General features: G+C 40.2%; 2 protein-coding genes across 2 annotated transcripts; both read left to right on the forward strand.

The window, feature by feature from the left end:
- Window positions 1-16,514: 16,514 nt before the first annotated feature.
- LOC310811342 (uncharacterized protein) lies at window positions 16,515-21,968 on the forward strand (the record flags this gene model as incomplete). Its single annotated transcript, XM_083679462.1, has 7 exons — window positions 16,515-16,756; window positions 17,025-17,173; window positions 19,293-19,361; window positions 19,603-19,885; window positions 19,988-20,139; window positions 21,002-21,287; window positions 21,791-21,968. 7 exons carry the CDS (start codon window positions 16,515-16,517, stop codon window positions 21,966-21,968), a joined length of 1,359 nt encoding a protein of 452 aa, XP_083535588.1.
- Window positions 21,969-22,649: 681 nt separating this feature from the next.
- LOC310811343 (fucolectin-like) lies at window positions 22,650-23,540 on the forward strand (the record flags this gene model as incomplete). The annotated part of the gene is made up of 3 exons (XM_083679463.1): window positions 22,650-22,656; window positions 22,794-23,070; window positions 23,336-23,540. 3 exons carry the CDS (start codon window positions 22,650-22,652, stop codon window positions 23,538-23,540), a joined length of 489 nt encoding a protein of 162 aa, XP_083535589.1.
- Between the last annotated feature and the right edge of the window lie 1,008 nt (window positions 23,541-24,548).

The raw sequence follows: 24,548 nt of genomic DNA on the forward strand, positions 1-24,548 counted from the left end.
ACACTGTCACAGACTACCAATTCATCATAAGTTATGATTCAGAAAAAAAGAAAAAGCTACATATTGCACCTTTAAGTCATGACTAAACACAACCAGATAATTAATTATTGCATGGTATTGATCTAATTTAATGATTACACTGGTACACTAACAGTGTTAATATGTCTTTTCTAATACTGCTCTAATTGTCTGTATTTTTTAAATAAAATGTTCTTATCAACAGTTTGTGATTTTTTGATTAACAGTGCCTCAAATAAGGCTGATTGATCATGTGTGGGAAGTCATTAACAGGGAGGTCAACCAGCAAATGGCAAATGCAAGAAAAAAAATATATACTTTTTAAATAATATATAAAAGATTAATGGAATGAAATATGTATTGACACCAATTCAGTACCACCCATTGCAAAGCCTGCAATATCTTATGAAGATGTCATGAAGTCTGAGATGGCCACATTTATATTGGCTTATTTTGAGCATACTGAGGGAGGGGGCATTGTTGGGGTATTTCTATTTATTACCACTGTACACCTCCACCTCACACAGAGTATGGTACTTATTTTCCCCTGGGAGAATGACAGTGATGTAGCGCCCCTCCATCTCCTTACATGGGAAATCCAAGGTCTGTCCCTCTCTCATTTCGGAGATCACGGCACACCTGTTGGAAGACACACACACACACACACACACACACACACACACACACACACACGCCTCTTAGAGAGGACACACTTGTTTACCTGCAGACTTATATATATATATATATATATAAAAAATTGGCTTCTAGCATTACGACTGCCAATGGCCCCTGGTGTGAGACATTAATTTGTCTTATGATGACTGTTGGATAGTTACTTCACTTACTTAAACAAATGTATTTGTTGTAAGTCGCTTTGGATAAAGGCGTCTGCTAAATGCCATAAATGTAAATAAATGTAAAATATCAATATGAAGCTAACACAAATATTATATTCATGTTATCTCCTACTGCATCAACTGTAGGTTATCATGTTACTATATATCAATATATTTACATGGTATCAATATTTCTTATATAAAAACAATTACATTTACCGCTATAGTTTTATGTATAACTCAACCCTTCATGAGTATGATTTGGGCCAGATTATATGATTATCTTGTGTCTTTATGAATAGAAAATAAAAACTATCACCTGTGATGTTTCACCTGTGTTTGTTTTTTGTCAATTTAGATAATTTAAGATGACTATGGTTAGCATATAGTTTATTTGTAATTATCATCTATGTAGACTTATTCCCAGATATTCCAGTTGTCTCATTCTCAAATCCTTGCCAACCAAGAAATTGAATCTCCAGGTGCCGTGAGCCACAAGTGAGCGTGCAATGGAAGTGGCGGCACCCACAGGAGTGAGGACCGTGAACCGCGGCACTTGCAAACCGGCCTGTGTTTTGCTGCCCTACTCCTATTGAATGTACACTGTATGAGCTGCCGCGCCAAGTCTGTCAGCCCCTTAACGCAACTTCTCTTCTCACAGTGGGTTGTTGGCGCCATCTAAGTCATTTCCTACGCGGATCTCGGCCCCGTTGATCCTCTCGTGACAGCAGTCTGTTGGTGATGGTGACAGTGTGTGGGTGCAAGAGCCATAGTGTGGGTGCAAGAGCCAGCAGAGTATATCGAGGTTCGCTTCCTGTCGATGGCGTTGAAGGCGGCACCTAGGTGGTTGTACTGGGATGATTGGCTTGCTGACGCAACAGAGGTTCTAAGGACACAAAGGAGGAACATATTTGTGAATTTGTTTTTCATATCCTGGTTGCACTTTATTTTACAGTACTGTTTCCATTAGTATTTACCTAGTATTTACTCGGTAAGTCATTAATGGGTTATTATTGTGTGATTGCCTATCATGTAGTTTCTAAGTGAATCATTGATGCACTGTGAAATAAAGTGATATCTTCACAATAAAGTTCTTAACCTGTTTCATTAAAGATTAGGGATTTTTGTTCTGAAAAGATAAACTGGATGAATTGGAAATATGGCTGGGTTAGAGATAGTGGGGAACTTGTCTTAAGCATTATAGTAATAGGGACATGTTGTGTGGTAAAAATGGCCTTTTTGGGGGGATTTTTGTTCGCCTGGAGGCGTTTGAGGGTTGGTTGGGGTCTTCCTTTTCAGTGCCACTGTTAAACCTCCACCTCACAGAGAGTGAGGTACTTATTTTCCCCTGGGAGAATGACAGAATGCCATCTCCTTACATGGGAAATCCATGGTCTATCCCACTCTCAGCAGAGGCTACAGTACGGAGGTTCTCTGGGACATATATGAGGAAATTATTTTTGAATTTGTATTCACATTCAACATTGTACTTTATTTCGTACGGAGCCCCTTAGAGCTCATGGTGGAGAAAAAAAAGCATGCTAATCTGTTTAATATTTCAATGTAAAAAAAATCCATTGGGGCTGATTTGCTTGATCTAGGCCTATTGCAGCTCTTGGCCCCCCCCCCCCCGATTAAGGAGTAATTTAATCTGACTGTTATCTCAGGTACTATCCCTGAGGTTTGGAAGGAAACCCATGTGTTCCCTCTCTATAAGGGTGATGACCCCTCCAACCTAGATAACTACCGCCCAATATCCAAGCTATCTTGCCTTTCCAAAGTATTAGAGTCCCCGATCAACTGTCAACTAAGAACCTTTTTATCTTCCCATTCTATTATAATTGTGCACCAATCTGGCTTTAGACCTGGTCATAACACTGTCTCAGCTGCTACACTTGTCTTAGATGATGTGAAAAATTTCCTAGATCAGAAAAAACATGGTGCTGCCTTATTTATTAACCATTACCTACTCATTCAGAAGTTGTCTGAAATAGGCCTGGATCAGGCTTCATGTAGATTCTTTGAAAATTATTTAACAGACAGAACGTAGTGTGTCTTAACTGATGGTGTTAAATCAAGTTCTGGGCATAACAATGGGTGTTCCACAAAGATAAAATCAATATTGGATTATCTGGAAATAATTGTAACCTATATGCCAATAACACTGTTGTTTATGCTATTACCCCGACGATTACAGTTAAGAGTTACATTCGCTGTCCTGCAGAGAGCATTTGTTGGGTTGAGGTTGGGGCTTAATGCTGGAAAGCCAAACTATATGTTATTTACCAAATCACAGAAAAATGTATCCGATTTATGCATATGTACTTTGGGTGGTGCCCCCTTTGAGTGTGTCCCTGCTTATAATTACCTGGGCATTTGGCTTGACAAAGAATTGATGTTCAGAAAACATACAGAGGAGCTTGTTAAAAATCTAAGATTGAAGGTGAGCTTCTTTGACAGGAATAGATCTTGCCTTTCCCTGAACAGCAGACAGCGGATTGTACAATCAACCTTCATGCCAGTGTTTGATTATGATGATGTCATCTACCGAAGTGCAGCAGCCACTACTCTTAAATCTTTGGACACCATCTACCATAGCACACTTCGCTTTATCACAGGTGATAATTTTAATACTCATCATTGCATACTTTATCAAATACACTTTATCGTTAAAGTCCCATAGATCTCTGCATTACTTTCCTTTTTGTGTATAAAGCCTTACTGCATAAACTCCCATGTTACTTAACCTCATTACTGAAATTCTAAAACATAAATTACCCAACTCGTTCGCAGTTTAAAGTTTTGATTGAAAAGTTTATTGAAACATGTGTTTGTTTTTCTTGATTGTATGTGTATTATGTTGTAATTTTGTATGTGTAATATGTATTACTATAAACTGTGTGCATGCTCCCTTGTAAAAGAGACCTTGGTCTCAATGGGACTCCCAGCTAAAATAAAGGTTAAACAACATTAAATTCCCCCAATTAAATAAACCGCGCCCCCAATTTAATAAATTGTTCCCTCGATTTAGCATCTTGTTCCCACAATTCACTGATAGGGAATTCCAAAGAATGATACATCTATACGGCTATCTAAATTGATGGATGTGTATGCTTGAACATGAACTCTCTAGCTCTCTTCTTCATACTGAATATCAATGATCATATCTGTCAATGAACAATGATCACTCTTTTGTAGAGCCATCAATGATCAATAATAACAATTCAGTATAGGCTAGAGCAAGAATCTTTAGGCTACTCACAATAATCGTGCTGGTGGTATCCTCCTACTCCCACAGTCAGCTCTCGGTTGACAGCTAGCTCCATCTACGGCTAAAGTTGGTGTGTGGCCGAAGATGTAACTGTTGAGGCGAGCATCCTGGAAAAAGCATGCATGCAGCGAAGGCTAGCTGTATGAGGGATCTCACTCCTACTGCTTCGACTACTGGCCACCAGAGGCCAGTCTTGACTCTTATTCTTATTTTCCTAGTTCACCTCATTTTTTAGGAAAAATGACACCTGTGTCTTATTTTCTCTCCAGCATATAAGCCTGGCTTTTTCATTACTTTGTGTTTAGCACTTTTCCATGAGCAGATTCAAACCTGTGAAGTTTGGATTGCAGGTCCAATCAAAGCATTCTTTCTTTCATATCATCACTGTGATAATTATGTCTTATAATGTGACGTTTTGTATCAATAACTGCGATAATTACATCTAATAGTATGATGAACAGGAAACGTCCTTGAATGTCATTATTTGCACGTGCAGGTACAGGGCTGATAATAACGTGATACATTCACATTAAAACAATCAGAGGGAGTCACATGGAGAAAGCTATGGAGCAGGTCGCGTTTTGGTGAGCTCCTGCAGAATATTTAAAATAACAGTATTTTTATCATACTGCTTTATTTTAAGTGAAGATATTTTGATGGGCCTGGACTGGTAGCTTTACTCAGCTTCTTTGATTATGCTGACAACTAATACACACATTCCAGTGAGTTACTCTAGTCTTACAGGCTATTTTGCTCTGCATTCTTCTTTTTTTTCACATGTACTAGAACACTGGTAAACAATATAGTTGGTCCCACTATTATTGTGTCTGACGGCGATCAGTATCAGCACTACTGTTACCCATACCACTACCTCTAATGAGGAATGATAGGACTTGTCACAGGTCTCCCACCCCCGGACAAGTCTGTCCTTTTCCCGAGAGCTCTGGACAGGTTGAGCAGAAGTGGCTTGATAACCCACAATAGAGGCAACGTCTCTCCCTCATCCTTTGATCCTGTTCTTGCTGAGTGAGTTGGGTTCTCCCAACTCTGTAGACCGGCCCTCTCGACATGTGACAACTCTATGGCAAAGTCTGCTACACTCCGTGAGCCTTGGTGGAGGTGGAGAAGGCTGCTACAAAGGGTATAACTCTCAAACATTTTTCTTCCATTTCTGAGTATGTCTCCAATGGTCACACATGGTGGGTCCCAACATCTGCACTGTCTCTTTTGTCAGCTGGAATGTCAAGGGACTTAATCATCAAGTGAAACGTAAGAGGGTAATGACACATTTGAATCAATTAATTGTTGATATAGCTTTCCTTCAGTAGACCAATCTGCATGTCCCCAAACACCCCTGTCTTAGGGGCAGATGGTTTGGTCAGTCTTACCATTCACATTTACAGTACAAAGCAAGGAAGGCAGCAGTTCTAATTCGCAAGAATATACCTTTTACTGAGTCCTGAGTTGACTCTGACCCGATGGACCCCTTTATCATTATCCCTGGCAGATTATATAATACTCCAGTTATCCTGGCCAGTGTCTATGCCCTGAATTTGGATAATTCTTCACAAACCTCTTCTTGCTATTGCCTGATCTGAACTCACAACACCTTATACTGGGTGGCGATATGAAGTGTGTGCTGTCTCCTGATTTGGACCATAGCTTGGCTAAAGTGATTCCACTCTCTAAAGCTGCTCTTTCAGTTCAGCTGTTTCTCAAAACCTATGGTGTGACTGATGTCTGGCGTTTTCAAAATCCTGTTGCCTGAGAATATTCCTTCTTCTCAGCCGTCCACAAGACATTCTCACACATATACTACATCTTTTTAAGCAACAAACTACTCCCATTGGCTCAGAATTGTGAATACAAAGCCATTATTTCTGACAATGCACCATTAGCTATGAAACTCCAACCCAACCCAACCACCGGCATTGCTGATTATTGAACTGGTCTGAAAATATAATGAGTATGGGAAATACAGCTGTTAACTAAATTCATGACCACTACATTCTATTTATATGTGTTTACATATGAATTACTACCTGTGTTTGTGGGCTAAAGGAATTGCCTTGATCAACTGCAATCACTTTACAAGTATTTTGGGTTCATTGTGTTACAGAAGGGACACCTAGCCGACATCCTATTGGCGATTAAATCAACACACCCCTTTTTCTCCTAGGTGTTTCTATTATGACATTTGAATGTTTGATAGGTGTGTATATAGTCATAGTTTATCTTATTTTAACGTGTGTTTTACGAGTAGTTATTTTCATTATTGTGTGATGTTTTTTTCCAGTAGTTTGTTATGTATCTTTGATAACATTCCACAGAAATTCAGCCAAATGGTCAATCAGTTCATTACAGTGGTAATTGGAATGGAAATGCTATCGCACCACTACCTCGGGAACCAGCTGACTACCTGTGGAAAACACTGTTTATGAATTGAATACTTTTGTTGTGTAAGGTTTAGGTGTTGTAAGCAGACCCAGGTGCAGTGCAGAGAAAAGGAAGCGGGCAAGTAGTTAGCGGTACCAAACAAAAGGATCTTTACTTACGAAGAGTAGACAAAACAAGATACAAAAATGCAGACTCAATGCTTGAAGGGGAGATCACAGTCTCAAAAATAGTACGTTCACACTTACAATCACGAAGTGACCAACAAATGGTGAAGGGAGTGAAGGGAAGTGAGGGTACATATAGCGTGAGTGACAATTACACACAGGTGCTAGTGATGAGTTTGTGATTGAGGGCACAGTGGAGGACAGAGATACCTAGGAAGCACGACTCCCATCCATAACATTGTAACAACTTGCCAGAAGGTCTCCCCTATTTGATAAAAGGTCAGTTCGCACATATTGTCTTACTAGACAATCTTATTTTGGATTATTTTTCTAGGTTTGTTGTTTTATATGTTGTGTGTTCACACTTTTGATTGTATGACTTAAACTAAGCTGGATAGCTTACATTATTTCTTGTCTAAATAAATCTCCTCAATTGATGATTATGCTTCTCTCATTTGTCTGAAAATGCAACAGATGAATCTGTATGCTAGGATAATCTGCTAGAACTTTGCTTTGAATATTTAATGACCTGGTTAAGCCTAGATATATCTTTATAGTCAATTAGTTTGTGTTTGCATGATCCAGTGGTCAGCACACAATACGGTTCAGGTGTCCGGTTGGCATTCCTAGCATTGTGATTTCGGCAAATAGAATCCTATCTCATAATTGGGAGAGATACTTTCGACATATAGCATGTAACTCCGACTATAAACTGATTGTGTTCATTATATTTGGCGAGTTACGCAAGTTAGAGAGCCTCTGAATCATCTTTTGTTCCACTGGAGTCAGATCAAACTAACTTCCCTTGGTCAAAAAGATTTGAGACCGCTCACTTCAATGTCACTCATATTAAAAAAAGACAAAGTACCACGAGAATGCAGCTTTTATCGCCCAATTTCTTTACTTAACATGGACAGTAAAATCCTTGCCAAATTGCCTGCCCGTTGCCTTGAGACAGTTCTTCCCTTCATTATTTCACCCGATCAGACAGGATTTATAAAAAAAAAAAAAGTTGTTGCAGAAATTCTGTATCCCGAGATAATTTTTTTTTAGACACTTACAAATTTATGGAAGTGATTTATATCCAGATTTATATCCTCCAATTTGAGCCTGTTCCCCTCACAGCCCCCGGATTCACTCCTAGACTTTATTGTTGAGATTCATCCAAATGGTTTAGGTATTATAGGTTTGGTATATGTGTTGTTGAAAACATATAATAACAGCTCCCTGAGCCCCCTCAAGGGCCAATGGGAGGGGGATCCTCAATCTGTATGAGGCATGCTGTTATTCAATTTAAGATAGTCCACCGTTTTCACTGGTCCAAGGATAAATTGTCACAAATTAAACCTGACCTGGACCCTACATGTGACCATTGTAGAAAGGCTCCTGCCACCCTTATTCATATGTTCTGGGACTGCCCCAAACTTTCAAAATGTTGGTAGTCTATATTTGACATGGCTGGTTTGGCTCACTAAGGTAATTAATAAGCCCATAGAACCCTCAGCTTTTACTGCACTATTCAGGATAGTAACACAAGATATTATTCTTAACAAGAACCTAATAAGTAATCTTATTGCTTTTGCCACTCTACTGGCCAGGCGCCTTATACTTGGAAATATACGCCTCATAATGGAAAGAGTGCTCCCCTCCAACATCTACTCACTAGGTAAGAGAAGTGATGCAATTTCTTAAACTGGAAAAGATCAGCTACACAGTCAGAGGCTCAACATTAAAGTTCACTCAACATGGCAGCCTTTCCTCTAATGTGTGGATGAACTCAACTCTGATGACTTCAGTACCCCTTAATGTACATCTGAAATCATACTCTTTTTTGTGTTTTCCTTTCTTTTGCTCCCTTTTTTGTATGTATTATTTATTTTTATATATTGCATACATTTCAGTATATATGGTCCCAACAGGAATCAAACCCACAACCTAAGCATTGTTAGCACCATGCTCTACCAACTGAGCCATAGAGGACCACACTGAGCCACAGACATCACTGTCATTCTCCCAGGGGAAAATAAGTACCTTACTCTGTGTGAGGTGTACAGTCAGACTAAATAGAAAGATCCCAACCATCCCTCAATGCCCCCACCCTCAGTTGGCTCAAAATAAGCCAATATACATGTGGCCATCTCGGACTTCATGACACCTTCATAAGGTATTGTAGGCTTCGCAATGGGTGGTACTGAATTGGTGTCAATAAATATTTGATTCCATGAATCTTGTTAGCATTTTTTTCTTTGCGTTGACCTCCCTGTTAATGGCTTCTTACACATGATCAATCAGCTTTATTTGATGCACTATTAATCAAAAACTGTTGATAAGAACACAGGCCTATCCCCTAAAAACTGGCACTTTCTTTTATGTACCTTTTATCTAGCCATATGAGAATTCTATTTGTATGACTGTAACTTGTGGCTTTGTGTACTGGAATGATGTAACAGGTGAAGAAAAATATTGATGCCACTTGCGGGGTCAATGACTTTGCGGGGTAAAAGTCAATGAAATAAAAAAAATAAAAAAACAAGCTCTGCTCAATAAACTAGCCAAAATAGCTTTACTTGCAATACCAACTTGCTTCAACTTGTTGATATTTATGTTGTCATGGTTATGGTGCAATCACAGCCATATTATTATATATTACTGTAGGTACACACAACCCACATAACCCTAACCCAAACATGGAAAATGGGGTATGTTATTATTCATGTGACACTGCTCTCTTTGTGGACAGTAACAGCTTTGATAAGAAGTTCAATGACATAGTCTTGAATGCCATTTTTGAGTAAATCATTCTCTCGTTTTTTGTCAGAATTAAGTTCGACTGACCTTTTAGCTGAGCTTTTGCTCTTATAAGAACCCTATAAGAACAAATGACCATCAATGCAGAGCATTAAAAAACAGACACAGTAAGTTCAAGCATTTATAACCTATTCAGTATTCAATATTTTAAATCTGTGCTTATCTTCCATTAACTAGCGTAAGATATAAACAATTGACTGGTTGAGAGCAGAACAATTGACATTTACATTCACATTTTTGACATTTAGCAGATGCCTTTATTCAAAGCTTATAACAAGTACATTTGTCTAAATTAAGTGAATCATCTGTACATCAATCATCATAAGATGAACCTGTTACCTGTTATATTGTGTGCAATGTAGAGTAAGTTCATTAGGGTAGTGATGAACATACTATGATAAATGTTTATATATATATATAGAGTATATATGATAATAATGAAATTACCATGCAATTACATTCCCTGATCGCTAATGATTTTGCCCACAATTATTGGTGTGTTGGTGGTATTTTCTATATGGACAGAGCATAGAGCTAAAAGAAGACAAAATGCTTTCTCTTTCCATTACTTATGGAGAGCACTGTAAACAGCATGAGACCGAGCACGAGTGGAAAGGTCCAGAAAGAAAAGAAAGGACAATGTGCCCTGAGTGAGGTATCTGAAGAGACAAAACTGATGCCAGAGAGGTGAGAGCCGTGGACTGGTGGGCAGCAAAGCAGTTCTTGCCCACATTGCTTTTCTTTATCCATGGCTCCCCACCACCTCTGTGGATGTTGAGAAACTCTTTCCACAGTACCAGAAACTGTTGACTCAGCACAGAAGAGGTCTTACTGAGAAAAATGTAAAGATGCTTCTCATCGCCAAGTTCACCACCAGAGAAGATCCCCCCCCCCCTTCTCCAAGCACACACACACACACACACACAAAAGCAGATCAACATCAAATCTACCAAGACTGCTTTAACAAAACAGTTCAATACTAAAGCATGGAAATAGCTGGGGTATGACCACTAAATGTGACTCTGCTCTCTTTGTGGCTTCTTTCTTGACAGTAACAGCTGTGATAAGACATGGTACATTCTTGTTTGCCTTTTTTGAAAAGCAAAGAGTTGTTGGTCCTTTACAAACAAGAAAGGTCCTTTGCTCAGAGGTCAGTGGCCCCTTCCTCTCAGAGCTAAGTTCGTCCCCACCAATGCAGAGCATAGAAATACTGACACGGTAAGTTCATGCATTTATAACCAATTCAGTATTAATCATTTCATATTTTTCTAAATGTAGGAGAATGCTTCACATATTTTATCTGTGCTAATCTCCCATAACCAAAATAACACAATTTTTAAACAGAACAGAAAAATCTGTAATTGTAGAAAACTGGTTGAAAACCGAACAGAATCTGTTACATGCACATTGCATGCTGCAAGTGCGTGCACGTCAAGTGCTGCAAGAGTAAGTTCATTTGGGCAGTGATGGCAATACTGTGCTATATGTTTTTCAAACATGTGGTAATCATACAGATGGTTTGCTAAGATCACTCGATTTTGTGACCATAGAGTTTTTTATTTTGTATTATTTGTAATTGTAATATGTAATTATTTTGCAATTTAAAAAAAATAAAAAAATTCTCATCCTTATTTGTATTTTCCTTTCAAATCTACCATTTTGGACAACCACTAGTATACTAATCAGCTGGTACAGTAACTACTTCCTCATTAACAAGAAATATGAGTTTCTTTGTACTGTAATTGGTCTTCAAATTAATAATTACATTTTGATGTGACGTGTATAATACGGAGGCAGCAAATGTTAACATCACTCCTTTTCTCTATAAGAACGATGAGAGGAGCTATTTTACTGTTCCTGCTTGGAATTCTGGGAATTGGACGGTGCTCTGAAGGAGATGCTACTTTAGGTAAATTCTTTTCCACATCGACTTCATTTCATCGTTTTCTATGAGATTTTAAATGGAGAATTGTTAGTTCACAGATGAGCCTCGCCACAACAACAAAAAACATAATTTCAGACCTCTCATCCTTCTTTGTTTTTATAGACAGGTACACTGGAGACCCAGTCCTCCAGACATTTTTGGGCTACACTTTGTAACTCAAAATATAACAAAGATTGTTCTTCTCAATCTCTTTTGAATTTTTCACCAACTCTTTTTTTCCATTTTGTCTCACAGTGAATGTTGCTATGAGGGGCAGAGCAGACCAGTCATCTACTTACTCAGTGGTGACTGGTGCCCCTATAAATGCCATTGATGGAAGACGGCAGTCCAATTATTACAAGGGCTCTTGCTCCCACACTAAGGGAGAGACCAACCCCTGGTGGAGAGTTGACCTAATAGGCATGTATACAGTCACTTCTATCACCATCACCAACAGAGACTCTCTCCCTGAGAGAATCAACGGGGCTGAGATACGCATCGGAAACACCCTGGAAAACAATGGCAACAGTAATCCCAGGTATGACATTTGTCGCCAAAATAGCTTCATTTCATAATTAAAGACACATGGATTTATTCTGCTGATTAAAGGAGTACCTTTCTCATTAGTCCACCATAAGTATGGTGCCAAAATATCAATATACTTGAAAATTATTTCTGTGTATACTTTACTTGATCAGTACTACTTTAATGACCATTTAAATTAATGATATTTAGCCATTAAATTAGGAAGAATATGACTTATCTGCGCACTGATCATAATTTTATCATAACAGAAAATATAACGTTGTTTTGTCTCATTGTTTGAGGTAATGATGCTTTATTACAGAGATTATTAGTGCCGACAACTGCGAAAGACCCTCCCCAGATGCTGTTGCCATCTTTAGCTTGCTGAATAAGAGCCTTTGGACAACATGAGGCTGAGAGGTCTGTCTGCACCTCCTCCCAGTAATTCATCTTGATATTCCATCCAGGTGTGCTGTGATCTCCTCCATTCCAGCAGGGGGCTCCACCACATTTCAATGCAATGGGATGCAGGGACGCTACATCAATGTGTTCCTCCGGGGGTACAAGCAGTACCTGACTCTGTGTGAGGTGGAGGTGAATGCTTATCCTACTCCTGCTGGTATGGACCTAAACATGATAAATACATTGACAACTTTTAAGTTTGATCCAATCACAGTTTTCCAGAGGTTTTCAGACCTCAAATTGGTGTTAATTGTGGCATCAGTTGATGTCCCATGACATTTGTTAATCTAACGGAGAACCTAAATTCCAAATGATCTAAAAAGACTCTAAAATGTAGATGATTCCCACAAAAATGTAGATGATGCCCACATTCCTCATGTATTTGGTATTGGTACTGTGGTTTCATCTATATGTTAGTACTTCTGTTGGCACCCTCAGATTGTTTGCTGTTTCTTAAAAAATGAGTACAAATTCAACAAATGTTTGTTCTTCCCATGTTTATAATTTAATGTACAATTGTACAAATAACTTGACAAGACAGATTTTCTTTTTTTTTTTAAATACTTTATTTGGTCATCAGTAAACATAGCGCTGATCTGCATTGCCAAAGAGCTCTGGATACAAAATTAGAGGTTATGGTACGATAATGTAGTGGGCTTTCACTGCTGCCTCTGGAACTGAAGGCCTTGAACATGTTTGTTCAGGGCATTTCAGAACAAAACGTTCAACCAGTGTCTGGGTCCCCGTCAATGTCAGGGACCATCCAGAAGGACAACGACCCCAAACATACATACATCCAAACATCCATCCAAAAGCAACCAGGAACTGTTCAAAATGAAACACTGAACAACTCTGGAATGGCCAGCAATGATTCCTGCTCTAAATCCCATCGAAAACCTATGGTGAATTCTGAAAACAGCACCTGGTTGAAGGAATTGGAGTGGTTTGCAGTTGAAGAATGGAAAGCATGGAGAAAATTGTCAGTTCAAGTTCAAATACCCCCACCCGCGCTGTTGAATTGCTATCTTTTCAATAACATAGCTGGTTAACGTCAGGTATTTGAGGAGATGGTCACGTGTGTTGGCAAGCCAGAGGTCGACATGAATCCAGACATGATCGACGGAGCCGAGATCCGCTTTGGAAACTCACTGGAGAACAACGGCAACAACAATCCACTGTGAGAAGCCACTTACAGAATTTCAAAAAAGTTCGAGGCTTGGTCAGAGCAAGTCGAATTGCAGGGCTATTGTTTGCAGAAAGCAAAAAAATCTGAGGGAGCCAACAGAATTGGCCACAACTGTATAGCATATGGTGTAGGACACACTAGACCATCTTAGAGTTGACAATGTGTGATTTTGGTTCAATAATGATATCCTGTCTTTTTTGAAGTTCCTCTCTATTGGTGTTGACTGCTCATCCAATATATACATATATCTCATTGTGTCCTTTATACAGCCGTTACACCAACAGAAGCTTCAGAACAGGATTTAATTAATCCAGATACAGGTAAGCCCATATGGATCCCGCATACTTATGTTTTCCACATAAATCAAGAAATAGGGGTGACATGTATACATATACATCATAATTGCATAGACCCATTGACTAGCATTATTGCTAATCTGTGTTAAACATGGTCATTGTCACAAATCAAAACGAACATAACTGTCCGGAAATGTACTTACATGCTTGGCCTGGTTATTTACTTCACTTCATTGCTCATATGTTGTCTAAATCACTCATTGGTCATGAAATGTTTTCTGTAGTACACAACTGGAGTTAATGGAATGTATCTGGTACAACACACGCTCTTTAAAGATTTTCAGATTTCTACATCCACACGTTCAGGGTGGAATCCTAACTCGAGATCTGACATTTGTTTCAATCTGGTATTGAAGTCAATGGGAAATTTGAGCGGTGATCCAATTTACGCTTGTGGATATCAAGTTAGGATTCCACCCTCACTGATTTAAGTGATAATACACTGGTAAAGTGGAACGTCACTGGAGACACCCAAACCAACATTTAGCACTGCAAAACTGACATGAAAATTGTTTATACAGCTCTGGAAAAAATTAAGAGACCACTGCAAAATTATCAGTTTCTCTGGTTTTACTATTTATAGATATGTGTTTGAGTAAAATTAAATTTTTTAAACTAAACTACTGACAACATTTCTCCCAAATTCCAAATAAAAATATTGTCATTTAGAGCATTTATTTGCAGAAAATGACAACTGGTCAAAATAACAAAAAAGATGCAGTGTTTTCAGATCTTGAATAATGCAAAGAAAACAAGTTCATATTCATTTTTAAGCAACACAATACTAATGCTTTTACTTAGGAAGAGTTCAGAAATCAATATTTGGTGGAATAACCCTGATTTACAATCACAGCTTTTATGCGTCTTGGCATGCTCTCCACCAGTCTTTCACATTGCTGTTGGGTGACTTTATGCCACTCCTGGTGCAAAAATTCAAGCAGCTCGGCTTTGTTTGATGGCTTGTGACAATCCATCTTCCTCTTGATCACATTCCAGAGGTTTTCAATGGGGTTCAGGTCCGGAGATTGGGCTGGCCATGATAGGGTCTTGATCTGGTGGTCCTCCATCCACACCTTGATTGACCTGGCTGTGTGGCATGGAGCATTGTCCTGCTGGAAAAACCAATCCTCAGAGTTGAGGAACACTGTCAGAGCAGAAGGAAGCAAGTTTTCTTCCAGGACAACTTTGTACGTGGCTTGATTCATGCGTCCTTCACAAAGACAAATCTGCCAGATTCCAGCCTTGCTGAAGTACCCCCAAATCATCACCGATCCTCCACCAAATTTCACAGTAGGTGCGAGAAAGGTCTCCATCTAACCATTAGATGACCAGGTGTTGGGCAAAGCTGAAAATTGGACTCATCAGAGAAGATGGCCTTACTCCAGTCCTCTACGGTCCAATCCTTATGGTCTTTTGCAAACCTCAGTCTGGCTCATCTTTGCTTCTCCTTGATGAAGGGCTTTTTTCTAGCGTGGCACTTCAGCCCTGCCCCTAGGAGCCTGTTTCGAACCGTCCTCACCGTGCACTTCACCCCAGCTGCCGTTTGCCATTCTTTTTGCAGGTCACTTGATGTAATCCTACGGTTGTTGAGTGACATTCAAATGAGTTTGGCCGTCATCCCGGTTTCATTCACCCCATCATCCCAGAAACAGAGACATTGTGAAAAAATGTGCAGGTTAGAAGATGTATTTTCAAAAATCGATTTTTAGCTATATTAGCGAGTAGTCATATTAGCCATGTTACTTTACCAGTATACACGTCTCAAATATCAAATAAAAATATGTTATCACGTGGCCTGGGGTACACGTGATATTTGCACAGCCAATTTCCATCAGTCTTGTTTCTTACAGGTTTGCGTTGATTTCTCAAAATATTATTCCCAAATTCATTAGCTAAAACAAAATGTTTGCACATGCGAAGCAAGGTTATACAACTCTGGTTTCCGTATTAAATGATGCTGCATAACACCACACACACACACACACACACACACACACACACACACACACACACACACACACACACACACACACACACACACACACACACACACTGCCCATATTCAATAATAATAATAATAATTAATTAATTAATTAATTAATTAATAATTAATTAATAATTCTTCTGTAGATGTATTTTTTAGAGAGGGCAATGAGACTTGTGAATATCATTGAGTAACATAGGAACTTGTCTGGTGTTTCCTTTCTGTGTGGTAAACCCCACTGACTGTTTTTAGCCATGATCACCCATATGAACAAATGTTCATACAACGCAGGTCAGTGACACACATACATTGTTTTAGGTTTATATGGTTTTGGACACTTTCAAAAGCTTTTTCTGGCATTTATTCTTCATTTGAGGTCCAGTTTGATTTTGAATGTGGTATCTGAAAATATGTATCATTATCAAATTATGAAAACATTCTAATGCAGTCATACATGTTTAAAACAATTCTTATAATTCACTATTATAACGATATGCTCTAAGTAAAATGTTACCTACTTTATTTCACTCTAGACAACCTGGCTTTTGGAAAAGCAGCGAACCAATCATCACAGTACAACTACATGGGGAACGCCGGCAATGCCGTAGATGGAAAACGCCTCTCCTGGTACAATGACAGATCATGCAGCCGCACAAAGACCCAAGCCAACCCATGGTGGAGGGTGGACTTGGAGCAGGCTTACAACATCACGTCTGTAACAGTCACCAACATGGAAGACATGGAAGACATGAATCCAGACATGATCGACGGAGCCGAGATCCGCATTGGAAACTCACTGGAGAACAACGGCAACAACAATCCACTGTGAGAAGCCACTTACAGTATTTCCAAAATGTTACATTTCATACATAGAGCACAGTTGATATTTGACATGGGAACTGATTAAGAAAACTCACATCAGCGTTATTGTGTTGATGAAAAATCATCTCCATATTTTTGCATAAAGAAAAAAAACAATATTAGGTACAGTATGAGGAATATCAAGAGTGTTCTAATAAAAAACGACTAAAGATGTATCCTGTCAGGAGTGCTTGTCCAGCTGGATGACTTGTGTTTGGCTCATCCTCTCCAGGTGCGCTGTGATCTCCTCATATCCGGCGTGGGAGGACATGACCTTTCACTGCAGAGGGATGGAGGGTCGCTATGTGAACATCTTCTTGCCAGGTTGTGATAAATACCTGTCACTTTGTGAGGTGAAGGTTAATGTGGGTCGCCACCTCGGTGAGTATAACATCATTTTCAAAACTTAAAAACAAGTCAGTACATTGTTATTACTGTCCTCAGCCTTGCATCATCAGTAAAGACCCTGATATTGCACATGGAACCAAAAATGTTTTTTCAAAGGGTTCTTCCTCAGGAACCCTTTTAGGTTTGAGTTAGAATAATTTTTTAAAGAGGACACTGCACTAGTCGACTTACCCTTGATTTCCCTCCTCATCATTTTCAAAAAATACAAGAGACTTGTTTCTTGGAGGTGTGGTTTGATGTAACAGCCAAAACATCAACCTTCAAAATTGCTCAGGGTGAATCAGGACGTTACAATTCAGCACCAACCTACTGAATATGAGTTTATGTTAGTTTTTTTGTCAATTTTGGGCCTGGAATTTATGTATATGACTACCACGAGGCCACATAAACCATTTTCAACAGGAAAAGTTTTTTTTTTTGCTTCAGTTCCTCTTTAATAATGTTGTCCTTTCATATATATATATATATATATATATATATATATATATATATATATATATATAGATGGATATCTCTCCTCCAAAGCCAAGGAAGACTCAGGTATGTATAGTACTGGATACAGTTACTATTCTTATTGACGTGTTAACTGAGTTTTAAACATGTTTTGCATTGAAGTTGTTGGCACGTCAAGTCAGTAATGAGTTGAAAAACAGCTTCACAAATTGCAGATTGTGGCTGTAAAGGGATAGAGTTCAACAATTTGGCAATTAAATTTTTCGGTGTCAGATGAATTAATCGATTTCATTTTTATGTATCTGTCTAGTTTGAAGGTAATTACGGAGACATTGCTAAATGCCTAAACAATTACCTAACCCCTCTCAAAAGCAGGGAATTGCTTCTAAAACAGCTAGAATCAAAGTATCCAGTATAATATCATTTAATACATTGCCCTGCATAAATAATAGGACAATGAAGCATTTTTTGCTTCTTTTGGCTCTATACTCTAGAGATTTTAATATGTAATCAAACAATTACTGTGAGGTTAAAGTAGAGATTCTCAGCTTTTATTTTATGGTATTTGAGGACACTGTAGGAATGACACTTTTTATACATAGTCCCCTCTATTTCAGAGAACCAAAACTCTACTTACAATCACTCTGGTACATCCTAATATTCATCTTATCTGTACACAATACGTTTTCCAAACATCTGCAAGATTTGTAGGTACTTTTTTGCAAACCATAACCTGACCATCCTTTTGAGGGTAACTAGTGGTTTGCACCATGCAGTGAAGTCTCTTTCGTTCGGCTTGGGTTTTTTCTTGGTGAGCATTCTTTGGTCATCCACTGTAGAAGTCTTCCTTGGCCTACCAGACCGTTTGTGATTGCTGTGCTCATCAGTGCTTTCTTTTATTTCGAATGGTGTTCCAAACTGTTGATTTTGGCAAGCCTAGCAAGGTATTGGCTACTGTATGTTTCAGATTTTTTCAGATTTTACAGCCTAATAATGGCTTCCTTGACTTTCATTGACATCTCTTTGGTCCTCATGTTGACAGACACCGATAGCAGACTCCAAAGGCAAACGCAAAGCTTAGAATCAATAATAGACATTAACAGCTCTCTTATGCTTGCACAAATGAAACACACCTGTCAAGCCAATTGTCCCATTACATTTGGTGCCCTGAGATAGGAGGAATATGTACATGAAGTGTTGTAGTTTAGAATTGGTGAAACCAATATGTACACAAATACCCTCAAATAAAAGCTGAGAATCTCTACTGTAACCTTATAGTAAGTGTTTGTTAATTGTCTCCAAATTTCTGGAGTACAGACCCAAAGGATAAAAAAAATGCTTCACTTTCCCATTACTTACGCAGGGCACTGTATGTACATGTAATAAATTACATAGAGAATGTGCTAACCCCCCCCAGATTTGGATAAGTTAGAAGGTTTGTCCCTGCTTTTGATAGGAGCTAGCTAGTTGTTCCTGTAGACTTCCATTAATTTAGCAATGGCTCCAGAACTAACTTTGAACTGCACGCAGAGACAAAAAAATAGTATCGATGAGTTCATCTGACTGTTTCTAAACTGATTCTCAGCATATATGTGGTGCCTGCTGTGACTTTCTTATGACTGTATGATGTCTCTTATAGAGAGGAGGATGCAGGATACGATGAGAGGGCAAGAAGACATATTATGCCCAGACTACAAGACACTAAATGGTACATATTTTTTATCACTGTTGCAGTTAATCACAGAGTTCTAAATCCCGTCTGAGTTTAAAATCAAAACATTCGGGTGACTCGCTTTTGAGGTAATTTTGTTAACAACCACACCAATTAACACATTCTGGCATTCGTGTTGGTAGCCTCAGGCCATTGTAATACAGAGATGCTAATATTCCAATAATATGCCAATAATGTACTGCCTTTTCACTGCCTGTTCTTCATTTACCATATCAAGAGAATGCAGCCACTGACGGAAAAGCCAAACAGTCATCACAGTGGGATGAATATGGAAATGCCAGCAATGCTATCGACAGGAACAAGGAAAATACATATATGGAGGGGTCCTGCAGCCACACAAACGCAGAGATTGACCCCTGGTGGCAAGTGGACCTGAGGAAGACTCACAACGTCACCTTCGTCAGTGTTACCAACAGAGGGGATTGCTGCTCTGACAGGATCAGTGGAGCAGAGATCCACGTTGGTGAATCCCTGGTGAACAATGGCAATAGCAACCCACTGTAAGTAATCCCTGTTACACAACTATATGAGACTATACAGAGACAAGACCAACCCTAACCTTCCATGTTTTAGCGTCCAACTCATGAGGCCTCTGTCTGCAGGTGTGCTGTGATTCCGTACATCCCTTTGGGCCAAACCAGGACGTTTCCATGTGGTGGGATGGAGGGGCGCTACGTTAACATTCTGCTTCCAGGAAGAAATAAATACCTTACTTTGTGTGAGGTGGAGGTCCATGCAAGCACATTTCATCCAGGTATGAGCTCCATTCTTTCAGTAATCCAGTGCAGGTCGTTTCCAGGAAACACAAATATTAACATATTGCTCCTTTCACTAGTGCTTAACTCAGAAACCTCTGCAACAGTCCCCAACCCATATTTTGCTTGGCTATGGGAGCCTCTTCGGCTGCTGAGACAACCTGCCATTAGTAGAGGTAAGTTATACCCACAGCCACCCAATCATAGGCCCAATTCCAAACAATGCTATCAATGCTATGTCCCTATGCCCTACATTCTTGATGAGTTATAGGTCATATTTTCCCTCTGGTAGTTTAAGGAGAGTTTAGGATACACAAGAGGGATTCAACAGGAGTGGACTAGACACTTGTTTTGGTCGTTTTGGACCAAGTGCAACCTCAGATGGACCAGAAAAAAAAACTAAAAAAATGTCCACTGCTGTGCACACCGGCACCTCATATTATTACAATACTCAATATGACTGTAGCCTATACTCAGCCTACACACAATGCCTAATATCCGCAGAGCTCAATATTACAGTGTTACAGTAGCCTACTCAAACTCAACAAATGCCTTATTTTCAAGACGGGTTCATCTGTGGGCATCTGAAGGTTAGAACTAAATCTTATCATTGTACACCCCATGTCTATTGTATCTTTGACACCCCTGGTCTATAGATTAAGGCAAGTAATTGGTTTGGGATTGGGCCATATTCTCAGAATAGTGCATAAGGAAGTGAGACAAAATGGGCTAGTGGTAAGGGGCAGAAGTGATGTTCTTTCAGGAAACTTTGTTGTATGAAATCTGTAAATCTGATGTAACTGAATCATTGAATCAGTGTAGAGAAAAGTGTGCCACCCATACCCTATTGTCCTCTGGCAGAAAGGAACGTGGCGCTGATGGGCAGAGCCACCCAATCGTCCCAACTGAACAGTTTGACCAACGCTGAGAATGCCATCGACGGTCGACTGGACACAGAGTACCTCTCTGGCTCCTGCACCCACACTCGGCTCCAGAGTGACCCCTGGTGGAGGGTGGACCTGCTGGCAGTCCACAGAGTCACCTCCGTCACCGTCACCAACCGCGAGGACTGCTGTGCGTGGAGGCTGGACGGGGCTGAGATCCTCATCGGAAACAGTTTGGAGAATAACGGCAACAGCAACCCAAAGTACGCTGAGCAGAAGAAGTTTATAAGATGATACTACCAATGCAGTACTACTACAGTACTTTACATCATCAATACAGTGCTACCAGAAACAAACTACTGCCAACCTGGTGCTGCTTAAGTATTATTATATGACCAACACAGGTAGTATGGTGGTGGAAAACCATATGCTTGCTGAAATCCTATCATCACACATACTAGTATCACTCAAGGACTACTTCAGAATCACTAACAAATAACTAACCCCATAAACAAAACAACCATCCATATAGACCTAACCTTGCAGTAGCATTACCACCACCACCACTACAGCGAAACCACTGGTCTAGCGGTTAGTGACACCAAATCAAACACATACTGTATGCCTGTGTCTGCATGCGTGGGATTAAATTCTGGTCCCTTCTGACATAACCGTCTCTCCTTCTTGCCTGTCGTTCACTTAATAAAACATGAAAAAGACTAGGAATTATCACTGCTTGATCTCTGCACTCTAACCGATGTGCCAGGTGTGCCGTGATCTCCTCCATACCGGCTGGGGACTCAGTCACCTTCCAGTGCAACAGAATGGAGGGGCGGTACGTCAACATCATCCGCCCAGGCTGCTACAAGTTCCTGTCTGTCTGTGAGGTGGAGGTGCATGCAGAGCCCTTACATGGTGTGTATATGGAAAACCAGAATCCATAGTGGTCATCATATCAGGCCTTAACTGTGGGTCTTTTTACTGATGTGTGTTGCTAAGCATCGATAAGGATTACATTCGGTAACACAAATTCTGCAAGTTAAACTCAGTCAATTTATGATGTGCCAATTCATAACTTGAGGTCTTTGCATAAAGAAAATCCATGTTATGTGCCCATATCTTAAATTGGATGGATATGAACTTTAATGTATGTAGAGTATTTCCAACCTTGCTATTGCATTCACTTCATTACGTCTTGTTTCCTTTTTTTGTCCACAGTGGGAGAGAGACTTAATCAAATGCACACAGAGGCAGATGTATTTTATCCTGAGGACACCTTTGAGACACAGTGTCAAGTTGATACAGTACCTGGTAAGGAACAACCACTGTCTACCAAACCAACAGTTTTACCACAGTACAGTATGTCCCTATTACTACACTAGACAAGTTCCCCACTGTCTGTAACTATGCTGTATCTACTGTATGAATCATCATACCCCACCCATATTATCAATTCATCCACTTTATCATAGTCTTATCAGATCATCAATAGGAAATATAAATAAAAAAGGAAAAAATATCCTTAGTAACTTAATAGGAATAATAATGGATTTGCACATTTGCGTGTGTAAGGTGATGCCAAGGAAATGAGAATAGAACCCTAACCCTAACCCTTTAGAAACTGCATGATAGGTAATTACATAATTATAACTCATGGATTACTTCAGAGTAAATACTACATCAATATGAGTAAATACTACATCAAATACTACAAAATAAAAAAAACATATGATACAAATTCACAAATAATTTCCTCATATGTGTCCCAGAGAACCTAGCCTCTGCTGGGTCAGCAAGCCAATCATCCCAGTATAACATCCGCACTGCTGCTGACAACGCCATCGACAGGAAGCGAACCCCACTGTACCACGCTGGCTCCTGCACCCACACCAAGGCAGAGACTGACCCCTGGTGGAGAGTGGACCTGCTGGACGTGTATAACGTCACCACTGTCACCATCACCAACAGAGGGGACTGCTGTCACGAGAGGATCAACGGGGCCGAGATCCGAGTTGGAAACGACTTAGATGGCGCCAACAACCCACTGTGAGAGGATAAGTTGACCAGGGCCTGAAGTTTTACCTGACCACTCAAAACACATGGCCCTAATCATGACTCATGAAGGGTGGGGTTAAACATAAAACTATAGTGGTAAATGTAACAGTATGTTTTTGTGTTTCAGCTAATTTGACTGAAATAAGTTGGCACAGAAACAAGTGTGTCCTCTAACAGCTGTGAATGAATGTGTGTGTGTGTGTGTGTGTGTGTGTGTGTGTGTGTGTGTGTGTGTGTGTGTGTGTGTGTCCAACAGGTGTGCCGTGATCTCCGAAATGAGAGAGGGACAGACCATGGATTTCCTATGTAAGGAGATGGAGGGGCGCTACGTCACTGTCATTCTCCCAGGGGAAAATAAGTACCTTACTCTGTGTGAGGTGGAGGTGTACAGTAGCACTAAAAAGGAGGTTCCCAGCCAACCCTCAATACCCCCACCCACAGAAGGCCCAAATCCACTTTAACAAAATGGCTTCCTTGACTTTCATTGATGTCTCTTTGGTCCTTAAACCTAGAATCAATACTAGACATTGACAGCACTCTATACTTGGACAAATTATGTGACGGAACACATCTGACTAACCAGACATGTGTTAAGCCAATACTTTTGGTGAAATAGGGGGACTATGTATAAGAAGGGTTGTAATAGAATAGATTCGATAGATCGAATAATCTGTACAGCCCTACAATAAATATATATTTGATTCCATGAACCTTGTTATGTCTTGTTTTCCGATCATCCTTTGCATTGACTTCTCTGTTAATTACTTTCGCACACATAATCAATCAGCATCCGATTTCACTATTAATGCACTATTAATCAAAAACTCAATGTACACAAACTGCTTATAAGAAACATTTTTGTGGGGGGACATGCAGCGTCCGGCCTGTAGAGGGAGCTACAGGACCGTGGCCGGGGTTGTGTCGGCGAGACTTTTGTTGCACACCTGCTGCGAATTAAGTCTCGCCGGCGAATGTTTAAGATGGGTGTGCTTCTGCCATTTCAGTAAGGGAGCTAAGCTGGAGAAGCAGGCGGCGAGAGCAGAGGAGAGCCGAGCCGAGCCAAGCCGAGCACAGGACCAAAGGACCAAAGGAAAGACTTTGAACGAGGCTGGAAAGCCGAACCGTGCCAGCGGACCCCTTTTCAAAATAAACGGGAGAAAGTCCCTTATCACTATACTGCGTCTGCCTCTGTGTACAACCGGACATTGTTACATTGGCGCCCAACGTGGGGCACAGAGGCAATTGCGAGGATAACGCTCGTTCTAGAGCAACAGACAACCCTGCAGCAGACCCAGCAGGCGACCCTAAAGGAGCTGACGGCGGCGAGGCTCGCGGGCGGGGCCGGCGGGCCGGCGCCGGGGACCGGAGCGGCACCAGGTCCCCCCAAGGTCCAGCTGCAGAAGATGGGGGACCTGGACGACCCAGAGGCGTTCCTCGCGGTGTTCGAGGGGACGGCGAGGATCTCGGGG

This window comes from Argentina silus (genome assembly GCF_951799395.1).
Source record: "Argentina silus genome assembly, chromosome: 10".
Classification (NCBI taxonomy): domain Eukaryota; kingdom Metazoa; phylum Chordata; class Actinopteri; order Argentiniformes; family Argentinidae; genus Argentina; species Argentina silus.